The sequence below is a fragment of the Heterodontus francisci genome, chromosome 5, assembly GCF_036365525.1.
Source record: "Heterodontus francisci isolate sHetFra1 chromosome 5, sHetFra1.hap1, whole genome shotgun sequence".
Taxonomy (NCBI): domain Eukaryota; kingdom Metazoa; phylum Chordata; class Chondrichthyes; order Heterodontiformes; family Heterodontidae; genus Heterodontus; species Heterodontus francisci.
Window position 1 is genome coordinate 85,949,920 of NC_090375.1, and position 24,278 is coordinate 85,974,197.

A 24,278-nucleotide genomic window follows, 5' to 3' on the forward strand; every position below is an offset into this window, starting at 1 on the left:
GTAGTCTGTTGCCTCCTTTCTATTTGTGTTCCCTGCCTAGCGCCCAGCTGAACCATGCGTTATAGCCCATGAGAGATCATATTCAAATGAGGGCTGTGCCTAAACTGGCATGCCACTGAGGGTGAAGGGTAAAGTCAGCAGCTCATAATTAATGTATGATAGAACAATAATTTTTACACAATGAAGGTTAATTGCTTGAACAAAAGAACTTTCTATGAAGCAGCAGATGTCAAATTTCAAACACCAAAGTGTCTCTAGGTGGTTTCTTAATACATTTGCGAGTGCTTCTAAACAAGGTGTAAACCCATCGCTTCCACTGGGCTAAAGACAGGCTGCTGATCAGGCTGCCCCTTGGCAAGTGATGACTTCAGGAGCCGTCCTCTGGCTGCCAGAGGCCTGGAGGACCCCGGCTGCCTGAGAGCATCCTGCACTGGTGAAGGATCCTCCTCAGGCATCAAGGCTGCTGGAGCTGGGCTTGCTGGAGGACGGACTGAGGAGCTGGTGTCCACATTCGGAGCACCCTGAGGGGAGCCCCCAGCTGTGAAGGTCAGCCTCTCCTCCTCCCTTTCAAGGCTCACTTGAAACTCCCTGCTCACCAGAGAAGGATGAGGAGCAGGAGAAGACACGAGGTACCTCGTCCTTCTCTCGCCTTGCTACTGCTGCACGAGCTCATGGCCAAGGCGATGGTGTGAAGGTCAGCGTGCATCTGCGGGATCTGGCTCTCCATGTGGGTCGCTAATCTCTCGATGGGAGGATGCCATGTGCTCAGTGCCTGAGACACGGCAGCACTCATGGCACAGATGGACTCCGCCATCGTCCGCTGATGGCTGCGCATTGCCTCTGCCATCTCCGCCAAATGTTGCCACACCTCTCCCTGCAGCTCCAGCATACCCCATGCTGTCGACACCAGAGGCTCGTCACCAGCCCAGAGCTTAGCATGGGCCTGACCACCCACAGTCCTCCGACTGTCAGAAGCCTCAGCTGTCTGAGCCTCAGTCAGCTGTTCGGTGCGCGTGTGCAGTGCTCTCACCAGCTTATGACCCTGATTCTAAAGCTGAGCGGTTATCTATCGAGGTGAATGTATCTGCGCTGGTGGAAGGTGTAGGAGAGTCATGGGATGGTGTATCTTCTAAATGCTCCTCTTCCTTAGTGGTTGACGGCTGATTCCCTTCTGCCCGAGTCTCCGACGGATGCCGAGCTGCACAAGAAAACACAAACATGTGTGGGTTAGGCTGTGCAAATCTCGTCATGCCAACCCATATGTGATGTAGGTCTCAAAAAGTGAACTGTGTGTCAATGGAAGCCAATCCTCACTCTCTTGCTCAGAGACTCCAGTCTCACCATCTAATATGGAGTGGCCGCCCTGGGTTCCTGCCAATTCTAACGCCTCTTCTTCAGCTGTGGAGAAAGGCCAAAGAGCTGGGATTCCTTCACCAGTCCAAACTGCCTCCCTCTTGATATGGGCCCTCTTGCCCTGCAATTTGAAAGAGGGAGATAGTCATACTTCGCAGAGAGATCAACATGACAGTTCTGCTAGTGTCAGCCCCTCGTGCCCTACTGAGATATAGCTCATACGAACATACAAATTAGGAGCAGGAGTAGGCCACTTGGCCCGTCAAGCCTGCTCCGCCATTCAATAAGATCATGGTTGATCTGAGTGTAACCTCAACTCCACATTCCTGCCTGCCCCCAATAACCTCACCCCCTTGCTTATCAAGAATCTATCTACCTCTGCCTTAAAAATATTCAAAGACTCTGCTCCCACTGCCTTTTGAGGAATTAAGTTCCAAAGACTCACGACCCTCAGAGAAAAGATTTCTCCTCATCTCTGTCTTAAATGGGCGACCCCTTATTTTTAAATAGTGACCCCTAGTTCTAGATTCTACCACAAGAAGAAACCTCCTTTCCACATCCACCCTGTTAAGGCCCCTCAGGATCTTATATGTTTCAATCAAGTCGCCCCTTACTTTTCTAAACTCCAGCCGATACAAGTCTAGCCTGTCCAAGCCAGACCTTTGCCCACTCACTTAACTTATCTATATCCCTTTGTAGCCTCCTTATGTCCTCTTCACCTACCTATCTTTGTATCATCAGCAGATTTTGCAAACATACCTTCGGTCCCTTCATCCAAGTCATTTGTATAAATTGTAAAAGGTTGAGGCCCCGGCACAGATCCCTGTGGCACACCACTCGTTACATCTTGCCAATCAGAAAATGACTCATTTATGCCTACTCTCTGTTTCCCGTTAGCTAGCCAACCTTCTATCCATGCCAATATGTTATCCCCTACATCATGAGCTTTTATTTTCCAAAATAACCTTTGATGTGGCACCTTATCAAATGCCTTCTGCAAATCTAAATACAGTAAATCCACTGGTTCCCCTTTATCCGCAGCACATGTTACTTCTTCAAAGAACTACAATAAATTGGTTAAACATGATTTCCCTTTCACAAAACCATGTTGACTCTGCCTGATTACCTTGAATTTTTCTAAGTGCCCTGCTATAACGGCTTTGATAATAGCTTCTAGCATTTTCCCTCAGACAGATGTTAAGCTAATTGGCCTGTAGTTTCCTGCTTTCTGTCTCCCTCCCTTTTTGAATAAAGGAGTTACATTGGCTATCTTCCAATCTAATGGAACCTTCCCTGAATCTAGGGAATTTTGGAACATCCATACCAACGCATCAACTATCTCACTAGCCACTTCTTTTAAGACCCTAGGATGAAGTCCATCAGAACCCGAGGACTTGTCAGCCCGCAACTCCAACAATTTGCTCAGTACCACTTCCCTGGTGATTGTAATTTTTTCGAGTTCCTCCCTCCCTTCCATTTCCTGACTTACAGCTAATACTGGGATGTTACTTGTATCCTCAACAGTGACGACCGATGCAAAATATCTGTTCAATTCATCTGCCATCTATCTCACACTCCTGTCAGCTCTCAGGGGAATTAATAGGGGCTGTGCTGTGAAAGAAGGTGGCCTGTGGCCGAGATGCAGCCATGTATCTGTCAGGATGAGGTAATGCCTAACCCCCCTCTGCCAGTGCAAATATAGTGCCTCCCTTCCCATGTCCTGCTTCCTCCTATGTAGCCACTTGAAACCACTGCAAAGAAGAGAGGTGTGGAGCATTCACCTTGGCAGAACAAAGGAGACTGTTGATCCTCTTGCGGCACTGTACCCATGTCCGGGGTGGGGTGGTTACCCCACGGCTGCTAAGTTCCTCAGCAATCTCCATCCCTGCTTGCTTGGTCAGGTGGGAGGACCTCTTCTTGCCAATCGCTGGGGAAGAGGACCTCCTGCCTTTCCCTTGCAGCCTGGGGGAAATCTCGAGGGATGCATTGCTAAACCATGGGGCCACCCTGTGTCTTGCCTCTGCCATCCTGCGGGGAGGGTGGGGGGGGGGGGGGTCCAGAGTCACTGCAGCACAGGTCTCAGTTGTGAAGACCTAGCAGCAAATGCGTGCAAGGAAGCAATGCAAGCAGGACTGGCAGGCCTTTAAATATGGCACCAGCACCTGCTCCAGAGTCATCTGACTCTGTATTTGGCGCCTCGAATCCTGCCCCCGTCGCATGTTGGACAGGCCCCGCGCCTTTATTATGCATAGTGGCCATCCGCCGCGTGATAGCGGTGGGCTAGCTGCCCACCACCCACAGGACTAGCTGGAAGGGTGCCCACTTCCGACAGGACCCACAGCGCGTTCAGTAAATTCAGCCCTGGGTCTCTCCCTAACCCCAAGGCGAGCTTCCAAACAAGAATCTATGAAAAAAATGAAACTTTGTTCATGTTTCAGTTGAACATTAATATTGTTACAACAGTGACTATACTTCAACTGCATTTCATTGGCTGAAAGTACTTTGGGAAGCTCTAAGCTCATGAAATCTCCAAAATATCTCCAAATTTGCAGATGACACAAAACTGGGTAGGAGGGTGAGTTGTGAGGAGGATGCAGAGAGGCTTCAGGGTGATTTGGACAAGTTGAGTGAGTAGGCTAATGCATGGCAGATGCAGTATAATGTGGATAAATGTGAGGTTATCCACTTTGGTTGCAGAAACAGAAAGGCAGATTATCTGTACGGCTATAAACTGAGAGAGGGGAATATGCAGCGAGACCTGGGTGTTCTCGTACACCAGTCGCTGAAGGTAAGCATGCAGGTGCAACAGGCGGTAAAAAAGGCAAATGATATAAAAGCAAAATACTGCGGATGCTGGAAATCTGAAATAAAAACAAGAAATGCTGGAACCACTCAGCAGGGCTAGCAGCATCTGTGGAAAGAGAAGCACAGTTAACGTTTTGGGTCAGTGACCCTTCTTTGGAACTAGAGGGAGTGCAGCGAAGGTTTACCAGACTGATTCCTGGGATGGCGGGACTGATGTATGAGGAGAGATTGAGTCAGTTAGGATTATATTCGCTGGAGTTCAGAAGAGTGAGGGGGGATCGCATTGAAACCTATAAAATTCTAACAGGACTTGACAGGGTAGATGCGGGAAGGATGTTCCCGATGGTGGAGGAGTCCAGAACCAGGGGGTCATAGTCTAAGGATATGGGGTAAACCTTTCAGGACTGAGAATGAGGAGAAATTTCTTCACCCAGAGAGTGGTGAGCCTGTGGAATTCTCTACCACAGAAAGCAGTTGAAACCAAAATATTGTATGTTTTCAAGAAGGAGTTAGATATGGCTCTTGGAGTGAAAGGGATCAAAGGGTATGGGGCGAAAGCGGGAACAGGTTACCGAGTTGGATGATCAGCCATGATCATAATGAATAGTGGTGCAGGTTCGAAGGGCCGAATGGCCTATTCCTTCTCCTATTTTCTATGTTTCTATGAAAGGTGCTATATAAGTGCAAGTCTTTCTTTTATAAGACATAAAATTATCATTTATAAATTGCCATTTTCCAAATTTCAACAAAGAACTCAAAAGAATCCGAACTGGGTTCTGCTAATTTAAAGGCACACCACTTCATGAAAAATGTGTAGTAAGCTTTTTTTTCCAATTGTTCGATATGCATAATGCAATCACTTAAGCTAGCTGAACAGCATCATCACACTAGTAGAATCAGATTCCAAGAAGAAAATAGTGCCTAGTTCTCTTCCCACCAACCAAAGATTATGCTTTTAAAAAACTTTATAGCCCTTAAACACACAAAGTTAATATAAATATGCTGGATTCTAACACTTTTACAGGTGTGGCAAATCTATACGTTTGTTAAATTTCCATGCTTATTTTCGAGAAGAATTCAATGCCTTCTAAAAGAAATGAATTGAGCTGGCTATCATTCAATTTCCATTCAACAGTTTTTATTTATTTTCTCCCCAACTGCCAAAGTCATAAAATATTTCCAGCCAATCAGCTTTCAGGCCACTGACAATGACACTCTGTAATAGGAAACCAGGATTCGCAAGGGCAGTCCAGATCGATTAACTCTCAGATCTTCATTCCCTCCCAGAAGGGAAGTGTGCAATCTCCACACAACAAACAAAATGCAAATTCACCACACAAGAAATTAAGAATATAGTTACTTAGAGCAGTATATTGAAGCACCAGTAAGAAGTACTACCACACTGACAACATTTAATTTCATTATTTTCACTGCAAACTAGTCTCTCATTAATGGCAGATTATAACACACAATCATTCTTTATCGAAAAAGGATCTCACTAGCTACAATGTTCCCAACAAAATCCAGGATCATTCAGTAATTATACATAAGAATACAATCAAGTGCTTTGTGCGTTAAGAACAGTGGACATTAAACATGTGCTAATTCTCCAATGTTAGTGAGCGAGTCTCATAGAGAGCTATCAGCATTGAGAAAAATGCCAGGAGTGAAATATTATCAGCAAGATTATCAGAAGCCCAGACCATATACAGACAAGCCTCTTTGGAATGTAAAGTGGGGCAGGTGGGGGAGGGGGGGGGGGGGTGGGGAGGGGGGGGTGGTGGTGATGGGGTGGTGTGGGGCAAACCTCCCCATTGGAGCTTAAAGGGCCATTTTAAATAGCGCAGAATTGTAGTGGAACCAAATATTGCCCTAACTTTTAAAATCACTGGACACTGATTGACCATGGCATCATCCCATTAGTGGATATTTCCACAAATGAAAATGCAGAATGTTCAGAAAAGAAAAGAAACTCACAGTTTAACTGAAAAATGTTCTGTCACACAACCAATAACTTATTGTCAGCAATAACAGACTCCTCACCTAAAAGTGCATTCTTTCCATTGTCATCTGGCAGGAATCGTTTATCTACTGCACAGATCAGAATGTGCTCAGGGAGATTTGGAGACTTGGCTCCTACCAGCACAAAGCCTGGCGGAATATCAATTTGTTCTGTGGAGAGTGATACCAGTCGTAGATCTTTGCCAGCCTGGCAGAAACCTAAATCAAAGCAAAAACATTATTTTTTTCGCAAAAAGATGTGATCAACTTAAACACTATTTCAAAATAACATTAGCAAAATAAAATTTAAAACCTCACTAGCAAAAAAAAGTCCTAGCTTTACAACAGTTATCGAATGTTATAGTTATTTTATTTATGTGTTTGAGTAATATGCATGAAAGACTCGTTAAAACAACTGTCTTTGCAGAAATTTATATAAATTTATCTTGCAGTGTAGTGTAAAACAGGCATTAGAAAATCAGCAGTCCACTTGCACCCCACTCAATTTTCCCTTCCATTGATTTCAGTGAAAACGAAAGCCAGGCAGAGTGTAAAACAGGCTGCCAATTCACTATCACCCTTTTTGCACTTTCACTCAAGATGAATTTTATTTCCTTTTCTTTCTTAGTAGTGTTGAGAATGCATGCAGTGAAATTCATTTTTGGAATCAACTTTTAGTGTTTCACTAGGAACAGAGGAGCATTCAGGCCATTCAGCCCATCGAACCTGCTCCACCATTCAATTAGATCATGGCTGATCATCTACCTCAATGCCACTTTCCCATGCTATTCCCATATCCCTTGATGTCATTAATATCCAGATATCTATTGTGCTTTACCACTGTAAACAAAGCATGCCATCTTACTGAGTTTCAGGACTCTGGTACTTTTTTTTGAAGTACTTTTAATGCCCATTTTTAACAGCTGTCTCCAGCAATTAAATAATTTCTACAAAATGCACAAACATTGACTGCATTGCTCCTCCTTCTGTTTCTTTTTGTTGAAAGAATAAGCACCTTACAAAACCAAATGCTGGGAATAACAAAAGTCCTCATTCTAAAATAACACTGGTCAAAATCCTAGCTTCTGCTGACATTCGCACACAAGCTGCAATTCACCAAACTTTCAGCTCAGTTACACCAGGGACAGCACCAAGTAGATTTTTTCTTTCCTCAAACATATAAATTGGATGCTCAATTCATAAAAAGAGAACAAAAGAAGTTATTTTTCTAAGCCTTTTGGAAATTACTACCAAATCCATTGCCCTTACTTGCCCAAGATACACGTACCAATTACAGTTGAATGAAAGCTAGTAGACAAGCTGTTCCCAGTCTCATTCTATCTTCAGCCAGCTAATTGGAGAAGGATAAGAACATGGATTTTACCCTCTCTTCCTAATGACCATGGGTCATTGTGTAGAGAACCTCAATTGTAAGCTTGCATCTTCCTGTCCCATAGCTCAATGAGACGGAATATTCGAGCACTACATCCTTTTGCTGTACAACTGGGACACTTGATTCTTAGTGGAGATGAAGATTGCCAAAATATTCAGGTCAATCAAAAGCTTCAGTTGCACTGATACGTAAATCAATACCAATAAAGATTATACAAGTATTAGCACAATAATCTAAGATGTCCAGATCATAATCACCCAGATAGGGTACCATGATAATTGTCTATTAGGAGGTAGCAATGCCCAAATATTGGATGGTTCCCAACAGCGTTGAAGGCACTTATTACTTGGATTCAATGAGTCATGCTGGAGAAATCCTTTTGGAGCTGTTCTAAGACTGACATTGCATAGTTCCCATATAAATATTGAAAACACAGCTACTAGAATGAAGTGCTTGTACATGTTTAATCACACAGGCACAATGCTAACAAAATTATGGTAGGAACATTAGAATGCCCTACCCATAAGCATGGCTCATCCATATGTATTCACTTTGGAGACTAGCAACAAATGAAAAGCATCAAATCCATCGAATGACCCCAAGTTAGGAAACCAAAAACCAAACAAGATTTCACTCTTATAAATTTTACTGTAACACTCAAACAAAAACCAACATAAATTAAACACAAACTATCAGTTAACTCCCAGTCGACATATATAGCTTAAAGGTTACACATTAATTCGCAGAAGCAACAAAGATCATCCTTACGGACCTTCAGAATAGTCTTATCAGCAAAGTGGCACTGACGGTCCCACAGTACAACAAAATCAGGATCTTCCTCAAGTAGTTGTTCAAGTTCTGTCCTCCAGGATGCAAATACAGAAGTAGTGAGGTCCCATCAAGAGTGAGTGATGCAATCTTCCCTTTAACAGTTTGGTCTTGTCACCGCTTGACTCACCTTGGCCTTGCCCACTACCATCCTGATGGTGTGGTATCACTGAAAACTTTTCAGTCACTGAAGACAACTGCTGTAAGTCATTCACCAATGGTTAGCTGTCACAAGCTTCTTTGCTGGCAGCCAAACTGTTTCAACCAGCTGCTTTGTAGTCTGATTCTCTATAAGCCCAGAATCTTGCAGCTCTCAGTCTATTTCCTTGAAACAATTTTCTATCCACTGCAGCATCCTTCTCAACTCTGCAAAAGTCCTCTCTTTACAAAACACAAAGCAGCCTTGCAGCTGGCTTCCAGCTTTTTGAAAAAAAACTTCTCGTCAGACAATGCACCCAGTGCTCTTTTTAGTGGCGTTAACTCTGTATAGCATTTTCTTGACAAACTGAAACTAAAACCTACAGTCACATGTTCTTGGTAAAATAAAACTGCTTGTTTGTTCTCAGTCACAGGACTGTTTGTTTGTCTAACCTGGGTTTGACTCCCCAGAACTTGGAAATCTGGAGTTTCAATTTCAAATCAGGTACTGTCTCAAAAAACAAACACAAGCTGTACTGCATCACAACTCAATGTACTGAAGTTAATTGTAAGTTTTGACAATAAATTTGAACAAAACTATTGGATTCAGTAGTTTTCAGAACTATTTTGGGCTGGGACTGACAAAAATAATCTCAGCTTCTTCCACTCAACTAGTTAAGCTATGGTAAATCTTCATAAAATGTCTCCATCCTCCCTTCTGCTTTTCATTCCACTGTTTGTTTCTGTTTCTCTTTCCTCCTTCACAATTTTGAATTCCTTTATCGCCTCCTGAAATTTGTATTTTCATCTCCTCCTTCTATTCTCACCCTTCTATGTTTTTCTCTCTCTCCTCCACTTCTGTTTCACCCAATCTCCCACACTCTTGTCTCTCTCTCCTCCACTTTTGTTTTTCATCATCTTCCTTTATGTCTTTGTTTCCTGCTCACTTTGATTTCTGTTTCCTATTTCACTTTGGACTCTGTCCCTCTCTCGCTTTTCCTCTTTACCTCTGTACAGTTCTTCCTCTTAAACAATTTTCTTTTCACTCTACTTCCCACAGCATTGGGATTGCGACATGGGAAGCACCATGGGAAAAATGAGGGACTGCGAAGGGTCTCCAACTGTCAGGGAGTAAGACTTCTATTTTTTTTAAAAGGAGTGGAGATGTTAAAGAAAAGTATGGGTGAAGCAGACATCAAAACAAAAAATAAGGGAGGGAGAGACTTCAAAAGAAAAGTCATAGGAGAGGGAGACTTAAGAAAAAAGTACTAAAGAGGGATTCCTGAAAAAAGCTATCATGGGTGGGTCAGGAAAGGACCGAGATTAATGCAGCTAGGAAAAACAGATGATGGGCTACCATTATTCACATATACCAGTGGCAATTATAGTGCATGCAATCAGTTCTCAAACATTTTCACAAGCAAGATATATTACATTTAGGCAAGCTATGCTTCAGGCATCTAATGTACAGTGCACAAAATATTCACTCATTCAATGTATATTCACTTTCTCCTTAGAGAAAAAAAACTGCCTTCAACAGAAAGCAAAAAGCACAGATCAGTGAAGGAATTCAGCAAGCCAAACCTCTCGCTAGCTTCAAAGATGTTATTATAAAACTCATTATTAGGCAGGTATAAAGTGGGCAACATACAAACACTCCAGGTTTGTATAATTGTTACTACATCTGTTCGGCACATGTAAAGCAGTGACTATGTTACACTGCAAAAGGTGCCATGTACTGTCTGCGCAGCAACAAGAGCATTCCAAGCAATGCACTCTGTATCATGAGCCTCTTTCTTCTCTTTACTGACATGACACAATCCCAGGAACAGGAACTTGAGTCATCTCAGCAAGTGCACTTAGTAGCATCAAGCACACATCAAACCAGAGGCACACACTCTGCAGACTTTTATTAATTTAGTTATGAGTCAATTTTCACCAGTATGAAAGGAGCAGAGGTTAAGAAAAGAGTTGTCGACTGGTGAGATGATGCATATCGTGGCATAGATCCTGTTGAGTTAATTCATGGAGCCAGCTATGCAATTGAGGATATTTCAACTACACGAATAAGAGTACAATGCAAACGGCTGGTACTCAGCTAGGCAATGTTGTGCCACAAGGTTCTCTGCTCTACAAACTACAACTAACAGAATGTAGCATCAGTAGTATCTGCAGAGGAGATCTCCAGCACACTGGCAATAAGTCCAGTTGCAGCACTTCTCATGAATAGTCCCACTATTGCTGTGGAGATGCTGAGGTCCACACTCCATGCCACATTAACAGTGGGCTTCAGCACATTTGTATTTCAAAGAACCATAAGTCAGTAATTGCAGAAACTCATGACAGTGCAATACTATATGCTCAAGTAGAGCGGTATTTAATGTAGCCACTAAAACTCAAAGGCAGATTGGGAAACTACATTAAAAGATAGGATGGTAGATAAGCAATGGCAAACATTTAAAGAATTAATTCATAATTTGAAACAAATATACAGTCCCTTAAGGAATAAAAATCCCACATGAAAAATGGTCCAACCTTGGCTAACAAGAGAAGTTAAAGATAGCATTAAATTAAAGGAAGAGATTTATATTGCTGCCAAAAAGAGTAGTAAGTTTGAGGATTTTAGAATCCAGCAAAAGATGATCAAGAAATTGTAATTAAAGAGAAAAGAAAACTTGAGAGTAAACTAGCGAGAGGCATTAAAACAGATTGTAAAAGCTTCTGTAAGTATATAAAAAAGAGATCAGCAAAAGTAAATGTCGGTCCCATAGAGGCAGAGACAGGGGAAACTATAATGGGGAATAAGGAAGTGGCATAGACATTAAACAAATGCTTTTTATCTGTCTCCATGGGAGAAGACACTAAAACCATTCTGGGAGTAGAGGGGAATTAAAGGTCTAGCAAGAATGAAGAATTTAAAGAAATTAATATTGGTAAAGTAATAGTACTTGAGAAATTAACAGGACTAAAAGTCAACAAATCCCATGACATGATGGCCTGCATCCTAGAGCTTTAAAAGTGGTAGCTACAGAGATATAGATGTATTGGTTATGATCTTCCAGAATTCTCTAGATTCTAGAACAGTCCCCATGGGTTGGAAGGTAGCAAATGTAACCCTGCTATTTAAGGAAGGAGGGAGAGAGAAAATAGGGAAATATAGGCCAGTTGTAGGAAAAATGCAAGAATCTGTTATCAGGAACAGGCCTAAATTATAATTAGGCAGAGTCAATACCAATTTCTGAATGGGAAATTAGGTTTGACAGATCTGTTAGCCTTTTTTGAGGGTGATAAGGGGAATCAGTGGATATCGTGCATTTGGATTTTCAAAAAGCATTTGATAAAGTGCCACACAAGAGGTTATTACACAAACGTAGGGCTCATGGGGTTGGAGGCAATATATTAGCATGGATAGAGGATTGGTTAAAGGTCAGAAGACAGACAGTACAAATAAACAGATCATTTTTGGGTTTGCAGGCTTTAACTAGCAGGGTACCGCAAGGATCAGTGCTTGGGTCTCAGCTATTTACTATCGATGACAATGACTTGAATGAGAGGGCTGAATGTAATGTATCCAAGTTTGCTGACAATACAAAGAAAGGAAAGTGAGCTGTGAGGAGGTGGCAAAGAGGCTGCAAAGGGATATAGACAGGTTGGATGAGTGGGCAAGAACACGTCTGATGGAATATAATGTGGGGAAGTGTGAAGTTACTTACTTTGGAAGAAAAATAGAAAAGCAAAATAGTCTTTAAATGGTGAGAGACTGGGAAATGTTGGTATTCAGAGGGACTTGGGTGTTCTTGTACGTGAATCTCAGAAAGTTAACATGGAGGTACAGCAAGCAATTAGGAAGGCAAATGAATGTTAACCTTTCTTACAAAGGGATTGCAGTATAAGAGTAAAGAAGAATTACAACAATTATATAGGGTTTTGGTGAGACCACACCTGGAACACCGTGTACAATTTTGTCTCCTTTCCATGGAAGGATATATTTGCCTTTGAGGGAGAGCAACAAAAGTTCACTAGATTGATTCCTCGAATGAGGGGATTGTCCTATGAGGAGAAATTGTGCAGACTAGGCCTCCATTCCCTCAAACGTAGAAGAATGAGAGGTGATCTAATTGAAACACATAACATTTTTTAGGGGCTTGACAAGGTAGAGGCTGGGAGGATGTTTTCCCTGGCTAGGGAATCTAGAAGTAGGGTCTCAGAATAACGGTTGGCCATTTAGGACTGAGATGAGGAAGATTTCTTCACGAAGGGTTGTGAAGCTTTGGAATTTTCAACCTTAGACTGCTGTGGATGCTCAGTCGTTGAGTATATTTAAGACAGAGATTGATAGATTTTTGGATACTAAGGGAATTAAGGGATATGGGGATAGTGCAGGAAGGTGGAGTTGAGGTAGATGATCAGCCATGATCTTACTGAATGGTGGAGCAGACTCAAAGGGCTGAATGGCCTACCTCTGCTCCTAATTCTTATGTTCTTATAATGTTTCTGCTTCAGTTTTAAACAAGATTAGATGTATATCCATGACAACACAGGATAAATCTGCAGAGGATAGTCTACTTTATATCATAATCAAGTCATCAGACATAATCCAGCTAGTTCTGAATGCAAGGAATTCCTATAGTCACAAGCACAAATTTGGTAGTGTCTATTGACATCAATGTGTCAGCCAGTCAGTTGCACTGTGTCAGCCAATGAGTTGGAGGTGGGGTGGGACTTAAGTCAGGACTCACAAAGACAGTCTATTTTACAGCAATCAAAATCTATTTACTCAGCAAACAGCAAAGCAAAGTCTATTTAAACAATATCCACTGTCTAGTTATAAAGGTTCTCTATGATCAACAGCAAACAGAACACCTCCCAATAAAAGCAGGATGATTTCGCCAACAAAATACAGTGAGTGGAGGATAGCTGCATACAAGTTATATATGTAACATCAATCCCAGTGACTCAGAGAAATCTGGGTTCCAGACGTAATTGACATGGGAATTACCCAATCATCTCTATTCTGGCCAGGAACAGTAGTGTCACTATATGCAGTCAAGCTTGATGAAGTAAAGATTAGGACCATGCTTCTCTCAGCCAAGGCAAGTACTGGTCTGAGACTTTCCCTATTGGTCTCTCAAATCACCTTGGGAATCAAGAAAACTGCAAGAAACTTCCAACAGAACAGTTAGATAGTCTATGTGCACGAGGACCCAATCTCCTAGAGCAGAACTTGCACATTATGTTTCAATCAAGGTACACGGTCAACCTCAGATGTTCTCCATTTCTCAAAAATCATGGAGACAACTCTGATTTGAAGGGTCCATTTTTTATATGATTGTTGGCATCCTTCCATCTACGAAAGATGATGGACATGTAGCAAACAATCCATTTAAGTGGGATGTCTTCTCTCGGTGCACCTTTGCTGATGGCTGTGAAGGCCAATCCTTGAGAAACAGGTTCTGCTACAAGCGTTGCAAGTAAAGATGCCAAGTGACACTGTGAGGAGTTGTTTCCAGCGCTGGTGCCTGTTGCCAAGCTGTTGTAGCCACCAGTCGTTGTGGTAGTGCACACCAGCCCACAGGATGTGTCGCCATTTCACTCTTTCGCCAGCTAGTGACTTCCAGATGCAAAAGTCGACATTTAGGGCCTTGATATGAGACTTACAAGTATACTTGAAGCAGAACTTTGGGTGCCCCACTGGTCTTCTGGCCCCAGCTACCTCACCACCCAGAAGGTCCTTGGGTATGTGACGGTCTTCTGTCCTACCGACGTGTCCGATCCACCAAAGCTGCCTCTGTTTCATTAATGTCAACACACTTGGGAGCAGTACCTTTGAGAGGACTGCCACATTTGTGATCTTGTTCTGCCAGGGTATACCCATAATGCACTGCAGACAGTGAAGATGGAAATTATTGAGCTTCTTTTCCTGGTAGCTGTTAGTCACCCATATTTCACAGCCATACAGCAAGGTGCTGAGAACATAGGCCTTATAAACAATCAGCTTGGTCCTAAGGGTCAGCTTGGTGTTATGCCATGCATGTTTTTATATGATATTGCTGAGTAAATATGGCAAACTCTCATGCTGTATTTCTTACATCAGTGTCCCTTTACTGAAGTATCCACTCATAAGCTTCTGGGATACGTAACCAAAAGATGTTTTGCTGCACACTTACTAGAATGTTATTGATCATAGTCTCCCTGGCAATGTCTCTATACAGTTGAGGCAGTAAATGATCTCTTGCTATGAAATTCTGAACCAGTTACTAGGAAGTGTGTGACAGCAAATCAGTGGTGATTCTCCCTAATCTGGCCTTTGGGAGGCACATAGCCTCCATGTGCCAGACCCTCATCGTAGCACAACTAAGATTTAGCAGTGTGGGTATCATGGACCATCACCTATACACCACCACAATGTGGCACCATCCATTAGTGCAAAGCACAGATGAGCCAATTCACACTGTTGTCTCCACGATTACATGTTAAAGCAATTACTGCATGAGTAGGTGGAGCATTAGAGGTCTCATGAACTGATTCATGACTGGCATTCTGGAAAGGGTAACCCTCAAGCCAAGAACTTGTTGCTAAACGTTAAGCTAGGTCATTGATGGTTACAGTATTTCAGAAGACAAAGTTATACGCACCATCTGTCGTACAGGATCCCTCTGGAACGTGTTTCTGCATGTACGCAATAGGTGGGCTGCTTGATTCAGACAGTTCCTCTTCTTCCTCCTCCTCTTCATTATCCAATCCGTTACCAACTTGTATAGTTGGGAATCCAGAAGAGCTACTCTGTGTGTAACGATGAACTTCAATTTCTTTATCAAGGTCCTCTATTTTTGGTTTGACATCTGTTTTGAAAACAAATTTCAGGCATTATTTAAACCAGTTCACATCTGTACCATTTACATGCCAGAAAGCAAGGAACATAAGTAAAAAAGACAAAAACGTATAGGCCCCAATATTTACAGGGAGGTGGGGACTGTGAAGGCTGAGAAACTTGGAGAAGTGGGTGATATGGTGAACCTGCTGAATTTTACGGCAGGACTACATTTGAAGATTTTTTTCTCCATTTCCCAGCTGCCAGCCAGCCAGTTTGAGAGTCTGTCAAGCTGCCAAGCAGGAAGGCGTCCACTGGAAGGCTACAGCTGGGGAGCAGAGGGCACCGAGGAAGGGAAGGATCGCCCGGGGGTGGGCTGAGGAGGGGCACTCCTGCTCTTCCTAGCCCACAAGCTGTGCTAGAAAAGTACTCACCTACTGAATCCGGCCATGCTTGCCTCCCTTCAGCTGCCATATCCTGGGAAATCCGGCCTCCAGCCATTAAATGTAAAAGTCATCAAAATCTGAGTCACAAAGCCTCATTAAGATATTTAAGTTGCTGATCTGCCTCTTGACAACAGGTTACTCACCTGCCCCAACCCTCTGTTAAAAGCAAAAGTGAGCATTTTCATGTCGAGTTGGCTTTCAGATTATTCAGATTTTAGCCCCTTCTCCGCCCCTCTTGGGGGATAACTTTTTTTTTTAACAATGCCAAATGACAGCTTGAAACATACATTAAGCTTTCATAAACCTTGTAAACTACAGCGTTACTAAAGGTGGTGTCATGGAAGAGTTTTTTTTTCTCTGTTTAAAAACTAAAGGGGGTCTGTGTGCCTTGAAGGCTGAGAGTTGTTTGTCTCTCTGATGACAATGTGTGCGAGCTGCAAGCCTGTTTCTTAAGCAACAGAGAGAGAGAGAGAGAGGTCACATGTGGCACTGTATCAGTTTGACTATGTGTAAAGACTGGCTGGAACCAGTTTGAACTGGCAGACTGGCGAAACGTGCTCTCTTGAAGGAAAGGAGGATTTGTCACTCTCAGCAGCAAATCTACATTGGCCTACAGGCTGTGTTTCGCCTAAAGAGGAAAAGACCCCTGGAAAGGAATGTTTACATCACTGGAGGTAGGAAATTCCTTTTTACTTCCAGTCTCTGAGAAGTCGCTACCTCAGGAGTGACTTTCTGTTGCCTTTCATGTTTCTGGGAGTTCTGGAAGCTCAGTAAAGTTTCTACTTATAGACTGCTAATTCAAAAATCTAAATAGACCTATTGTTTACTCATTGTTGAAATATCTGTATGATGCCTACTGCAGTTGAAGTACCGAGAACGTCTATCCATTGCAGACTGTTCGTCAAACTCGCCTGGAGACTTCGAGTGGCAGCTGACTATCTGACTTTGGGACACCTCACCAAACTGGGAGCATAACTGCCAAGACTTACAACCCAGCTGTTTTAATATTCCTAAGAAACAGCTCTAATTTAAAACATCATTTTTAAAACTTGTTAACCATGGTTTTTGAATGTGTGTGTGTGTATGAGGGTTAGGAGGAATAAGAAGTTATCAAGTCTTTTCAGACATAGATTTATCTCAGTATTGTTTAAGATTTAGTTTATTAATAAATAGTTAATTTGTTTGATGTTTAAAGATACCTGGTTTGATGTGTTTTATTCCAGATGTTAATAAAGTGTTTAATTTGGCAAATTTCCGGTAGATGGGAAACTTCAATAATATTCTGTGACCTGTGGAGTAATGGGACTGAATTAACAGAGCATTACTCCCGCCTTGGTCACAACAGTGAGAACTCAATTGGTTATCACAAATTTAAGAATGGTTTCACGCACTTAAATGTCGACATTCACACCAACGTGAAGTAAAATTAAAATGTCTCTAAAGAGTTGAAAATATTAAATATTCTAAAATATGTTATAGCATTTACCAATTAGTGCAAACTCTTGCTGCAAGTTATATTTCATCTGGGTGTTGGTCCCTTTTTTAAATGTTTTTTTCTTCCTGGGTCAATGTTCTCTCATCCCTCCTCTACTCATGAAGGCACTGACTCCTTGCTGAGGTATTATCCCACAGGCCCTTTATACCTCACCTGATGGTTCGTTTTTAATGCAGGGCCTTTACAGCAAGTTATCAAGAAACCTGAACACTGGCTGATGTTCCCTTTGCTGAGATGGGGGAACTGGGGCTAAATGTAGCACGCTGACCACTGCTCCAGTCTTACTCAGCACAGGTTGAACACAAGAACTTCTTGGTTTAATTCCCTTCACTATTCACTGCCTTAAACAACTGGGTCAGGCTAAGTCCCTTGATACAGTGAATTAAACACTACTGTGACCACTATATCAGATTTGAAAGTTTGCATTGGTAAGTAATTATTTTAAATAGGTATTTTACTCATCTTATGATGTTATGAAAATTGATTGCTACTGGAAACATCATCAAGTTACATCAGGAAAATCAAAATGCAACCTCCTCACACAAAGTCATCTAGAAATTTTAATTTTGGAAGGGAGATTATATTCATTTTTAAATAATTCAGCATAATTCACCACATAAATTTCAATCGTAATACATGAAACTAGTCTAGATAGTATGGGTGAGATTTTCCTAGGTCTGCACCCAGCTGCACTGGATCACCAGGACACAGCGGATATTGAAAAATCAGATGGTTAATACTGCTCAACCATCAAGGAACTTGCCTGATTTCCTTCCATTTAAATTAATATACAAGCACAACCATAGCTAATCGCTGAAGAGGAATTCAAAGCTTCAACATTATATCCAGTTCAAAGTGCAAAGTGGTAACACTTTCACCTCTTGAGTATGAATATTGTAAGTGCAAGCCCTCTTCCAGCACTTTCAGCATGTAATCTTAGCTGACAGATCTGTGCAGTAATGAGTCAGTGCTGTATGGTCTGATTTCATCTTTTGCATGGGATATTAAACTGAAGGCTGTCTGTCTACTAAGGTGAATGGTGGTCCAATGACTCAATTCAAATAACCACTTCCTGGTGCCTTAGTCAACATTATCAAAACAAATTAACTGTTCATTCATCCAAAAGCTTGGTCAAAGGAGTGGATTGAAAGGAAGGCCTGAAGGAGGAATGGGAACTGGAGAGGTTTAGGGAGAGAATTCAAAAGCATAGGGCCTAAATGATTGAAGGCAGAACTGCCAATTGGCAGGGAGAGGGAGGGTGTGAGGGAGGTCAGAGTTGGAGGAATGGCAAATTCTGAGGACCTGTACAGCTACAGGAGTTTACAGAGATGGGGAGGGGTGAAGCCATTAAGTTATTTAAATATCAGGAAGAACATTTTAAAACTGCCCTGTTTGGATTGGGAGCCAATGCAAGTCAGCAAGGACAGGAGTAAGTGATGAGCAGGACATGATGCAAAATATCAAACTGCAGCAGACATTTTGAAGAGGTTAAGCTCACTTGGCCAGGACAGCATTGGAATAGTCAAGTTTGGAGATCGGAAAATAATGCATTAGGCTTTCAGCAGCAGATGGGCTGAGGAAGTGACCGAGGCAGCCATGTCACTGAGGTACAAGTGTACAGTGTTTGTGATGTGGCGGAAATGGGGTTGAGAGCTTAACTCAGGATCAAATGGGATACCTAGTCTACTACCAGTCTGGTTCAACCTGAGGCAATGGCTAGGAAGGAGATGGAATCAATGTCAAGAGTATAGAATTTCTGGCAGGGAAGTGAAGACAATGTTTAACTGGAGGATTTGGCTTGGTAGGCAAGGGCATGAGGATGAAACAGCACCAATAACCTAAGGCATAGTCGCAACCTTTGTGTCAAAGGTCCATGAGCTCTACACAATAGCTTTTGGAGGTGAGGATGAAGGGGGAAATTTAGAGGGGATTAAGAAGATGGTTGCTGGTAGAGAAAAGACGTCGACAGTTATCTTTGATCTCTAGGGTGGTCATGGTGTAGTAAGCAGTTTGGTAGAGGAAATAGATGCCTCTAACAGTTGATGTGGTCTGCACAGCAAGCTCCCACAAATAGCAATGTGATAATGACCAGATGATCTGCTATTTTTTGTGATGTTGATTGAGGGATAAATGTTGGCAAGGATACCAGGGATAACTCCCTTGCTCTTCTCAGAATAATGCCATGGGATCTTTTATGTCCATCTGAGAGGACAGACGGGGCACTGGTTTGACATCTCATCCAAACGATGGCACCTCGGACAGTGCGGCACTCCCTCAGTAATGCACTGAAATGTCAGCCTAGATTGTTACATTCAAATCTCTGGAGAAAGACTTGAACCCACAACCTTCTAACTAAAAGGCAAGAGTGCCACTCACTGAGCCACATTGCAGGAAGAGTGCCAATTTAAACTAAGAAGTAAGGAGCATTAAACTGAATGGGAGAGGAAGAAACATTTAGCTTGAATGGTAAGCAGCAACTTATGGGGAGTAAAAGAAGACAGGGAGAGAGTGCCATACTGAATTGAGGAGTTGGAGATGAGGGGCAGATTGCATGTGCGTGAAAGAAGAGTACCAGGTTCATTTGAGGGTGGAGGAGAAAGTTAATACAGATTATGAGGGTTGGAGGAATAAACAGTGTGCCTGTGAAAGGGTGGAGAGTTGGTAAACATGACAGCAAGTTCGCACACAGCACAGCATTCCATGTTAAAGAGAAAAATAATGTTTTTAACTATGCCTGACTATCTAGAAAATGAAAGGAGAAAAACAATTAGAAAATGTAAAAAGTATGGTGGGGAAGATTTCTTTGGTTTACTATTTGCAATAAAAATGTAAATGTGTTCTTTATATATCCAATTGGAGGCAAGATTTCTTCTGGTCACTACGTGCTAACAATACTAAAAACATATCTTTAAGATTTCTTTGCTATTTCTCAAAGCCATTTTCTTAATGTTTTTAATTATTTTGCTAGAAATAACAGACCTAGAGCTTACACAGTCTTCCTACTGTGTCTATGACGTTGCTAACATGTAGTGAAAATCTCTTCCCTTCATCTTTAACAATTTCATAAAAACAAGCCTGCACTGAAATGTAAGACTGAAGTTTTATGCTTTACGACAGCACTAAATTAATGTGTCTCCAAACTGCAGCAATATAGTTTAGAAAGAATCTTTTAGGATTTCTAGTAAGTTTATACACATTTGCCTGCCACCTGTGAGGGGGGGGGGGGGCATGTCACCTCATGCCCTTGCACCCTCCACCAGTGCAAATTTCAGTGGGTCTGCGTTCACAATTAGATTTGGACACACAACCTGGTTAGCACATCACACACTCGCCCAAGCAGCTGACGGAGGCTGTGACTGCCCAGGCCTCTGACAGCTGGAGGAATGTGAGAGGTCAGGCCTGTGCTGAGCCCCAGGCTCATGACATGCCTCTGGTGTCACCAGCATCATGGGAAATGCTGCAGATGCAGCAAGAGGTCAGGCAACATCTGGTGGAGATGCCAGAGGCTATGCGTACCCAAGAGTGGATGATGGAGGAGTTCATCCAGATCTTGAGTGCTGCACTAGTGCACGAGTGGCGCCTCCACTGAGAGACTGGTGACGCTCCTGGAGAGCCACATCCAGCAGGATATTCATGTAACCTGCATACCCTTGACCATGAGCTAAAGGCAGCAATGGCAAGGCAAGAGGGAGACGGAACATCTGGAGTCACCACCAGGTCCACCACCCTCTCTGGTCAGCAGGGAGGCACAAGTTTGGCTTGCAAGGGAAGAGTGGCAGCAGCCCACCACTGCTGGGGCTTCTGGTGCAGCCAGCAATTCCTCTGCTCCTCTGCCACTGACATCAGGGCTTCCATTATCCCTAACAACTGCTTCTGTGCTGGAGGACCCCAACATGCCGGGGCCCACCAGACCAAAGGCAACAAGAGAACACCCACGAAAGTCATCTCTAGTCAAGGAGCAGCAAGGTCAGCAGCCTGCCTCCACTTCAGCTGACAGAGCACGGGGAGCACCTCATGTGAGTGAACACAAAAGAATGAAGAAGAGCTCCTCGAAGCACGGGATATTCACGGGTGAATTTGTATTGTAGGTGGAAAGGGTAGCATTTGCGGTCACGGTCAGTATTTCTTTTCCAACAAACAAAATCTCCTTCCTATCCCGTATGATCTCTGATGCTTCGTTTCAACCCAGCCTCTGTGAAGAGGCTCAAGGCGAGGGATCACGCTGCGAGGGCTCCAGTCTGGAACCTGGCTAGCTGAACACTGCGCAACTGATCAATGAGCGATTGCGCCCTAAAAGAAAGAAGGCATCAACAGGGCTGCATAAAGTCAAGGCTTTACTTATCAATGTACAACTGGCAGTAAGGATCAAATGTAAAGCGAATGTATAAGGGCATTACGAGCCTCCCTTGTACGTATTTCATGGCATCTATCCTGTCGTCCTCGGGGTCCTTTATCTGGCGATGCTAGGCCAGCTTCCTTCTCTGCATCCTCAACGTCCAAAGAGGCATCGCGCTCCTCGCACTCCTCATTGTTCATTGCCTCGCCCCTCTGTAGCACCAGGTTGTGCACTGCACAACAGTCCACCACGATACGCGAGACCCTCGCGAGGACATACTGAAGAGCTCCACTGGGCTGATCTGGGTACCTGAATCTCATCTTCAGCAGATCAATTACCTGCTCCATGGTCGCATACGTTGTCCCGTGGCAAGTGTTTTAACTCTTCTCTGCATCCATGCGAGGGCGCCAGTAGCCATGTTTTCAGTGGGTAGCCCTCGTTTCCAAGAATCCACCTCTGAAACCGCACGGGAGGCCAAAAGCTCTGGCACCTGGAACTTCCTCAAAATGTAGGCATCATAACAACTTCCCGGGAACCGTGCAGACCTGCAGGATCCATTTATGGTGGTCGCAGACAAGCTGTACTATGAGGGAGTGAAAGTCCCTCCTGTTGATGAAGCCGCTGGCTGGTGTGCAGGCACCTTGATGGCCACAAGTGTGCAGTCAATGACACCCTGCATCTGGGGGAATCCAGCGATGGCCCCGAACCCGATGCACCTCTCAGCTTGAGAGCTGGGATCCGTGCAGAAATGCACATAGTCGCCAGCCCTCCTGTAAAGGGCACTGGTGCATCGAAGGGCTTCTGCCGGTGAAATACCACACATGTCCTCAGTGGATCCCCGGAATGATCCAGAGGTAGAAGTTCAGCACCATGGTGACCACTGGCATTGGATTTCCATCAAGTCCCCTGGGGCACAGCGCATCCTGCAACATAGCACATAGGTCAGTGACAGCTTCCCTGGAGAGGCGGAGTCTTTGTTGGCACTGCAGCTTGGACATCTGCAGGTAGTTGAGCTTCAGCAAGTAGTTGAGCTTCAACAGGTAGACCCCCCTGTCTGGAGGATACCACCTTCTTCATTGGGGAGCCACCTGTGTTTCCCATCTGTTGTCATTAATGCTGTCTGGAGGCCGCTGCTGACTCTCCTGTAGCCTCACAGGTCGTTGTGGTGCCGTTGCAGATGCCTGGACCTCCCTTACGCTCCACCTCCTCTTCAACGAAGCCTGGATGAATGAGGCCCACGATAGGTGGCCTCTTACATAGAAACATAGAAAACAGGAGCAGGAGTAGGCCATTTGGCCCTTCAAGGCTGTTCTGCCATTCATTATGATCATAGTTGATCATCCAACTCAGTTGCCTGTTCTGGCTTTCCGCCCATACCCTTTGATCCCTTTAGACCCAAGAGCTATATCTAACTCCTTTTTGAAAACATTCAATGTTTTGACCTCAACTGCTTTCTGTGGTAGTAAATTCCACAGGTTCACGACACTCTGGGTGAAATAATTTCTCCTCATCTCAGTCCTGAAAGGTATACCCGATTTCCTTAGACTATGACCCCTGGTTCTGGACTCCGCCACCATCAGGAACATCCTTCCTGCATCTACCCTGTCAAGTCCTGTTAGAATTTTATAGGTTTCTATGTGATCCCCCCTCACTCTTCTGAACTCCAGCGAATATAATCCTATCCGACTCAATCTCTCCTCTTAAGTCAGTCCCGCCATCCCAGGAATCAGTCTGGTAAAACTTCGCTGCACTCCCTCCATAGCAAGAACATCTTTCCTCAGACAAGGAGACCACAATATTCCAGGTGTGGCCTCACCAAGGCCCTGTATAATTGCAGCAAGACATCCCTGCTTCTGTACTCGAATCCTCTCGCTATGAAGGCCAACATACCATTTGCCTTTTTTACAGCCTGTTGCACCTGCATGCTTACCTTCAGCGACTGGTGTACGAGAACACCCAGGTCTTGTTGCATATTCCCCTCTCTCAGTTTATAGCCGTTCAGATAATAATCTGCCTTCCTGTTTTTGCTACCAAGGTGGATAACCTCTCATTTATCCACATTATACTGCATCTGCCATGCATTAGCCCACTCACTCAACTTGTCGAAATCACCCTGAAGCCTTTCTGCATCCTCCTCACAACTCACCCTCCCACCCAGTTTTGTGTCGTCTGCAAATTTGGAGATATTACATTTCGTTCCTTCATCTAAATCATTAATGTATATTGAGAATAGCTGGGGTCCTATCACCGATCCCTGTGGTACCCCACTAGTCACTGCCTGCCATTCCGAAAAAGACCCATTTATCCCTACTCTTTGTTTCCTATCCATCGCAATACACTACCCCCAATCCCATGCACTTTAATTTTACAAGCTAATCTCTTATGTGGGACTTTGTCGAAAGCCTTCTGAAAGTCCAAATAAACCACATCCACTGGCTCCCCCTCATCAACTCTACTCGTTACATCCTCGAAGAATTCTGGTAGATTTGTCAAGCATGATTTTCCTTTCGTAAATCCATGCTGACTCTGTCCAATTCTACCACCGTTCTCCAAGTGACCTCTTTGATAATGGACTCTAGAATTTTCCCCACTACCGACATCAGGCTGACTGGTCTATAATTCCCTGCTTTCTCTCTACCTCCCATTTTAAATAGTGGGGTTACATTAGCTAC

At 43.4% G+C, this 24,278-nt stretch overlaps 1 protein-coding gene across 4 annotated transcripts in view; it reads right to left on the reverse strand.

The window, feature by feature from the left end:
• Positions 1 to 24,278, reverse strand: part of greb1l (GREB1 like retinoic acid receptor coactivator) — a 405,959-nt gene that overhangs the window by 166,954 nt on the left and 214,727 nt on the right. For all 4 annotated transcript variants that reach the window (XM_068031722.1, XM_068031724.1, XM_068031723.1 and 1 more), the window contains 2 exons: positions 15,154 to 15,360; positions 6,202 to 6,378 (listed from right to left, as the gene is read on the reverse strand). In XM_068031722.1, coding sequence (XP_067887823.1) covers positions 6,202 to 6,378; positions 15,154 to 15,360 — 384 coding nt within the window. The remainder of the gene's footprint in view (positions 1 to 6,201; positions 6,379 to 15,153; positions 15,361 to 24,278) is intronic.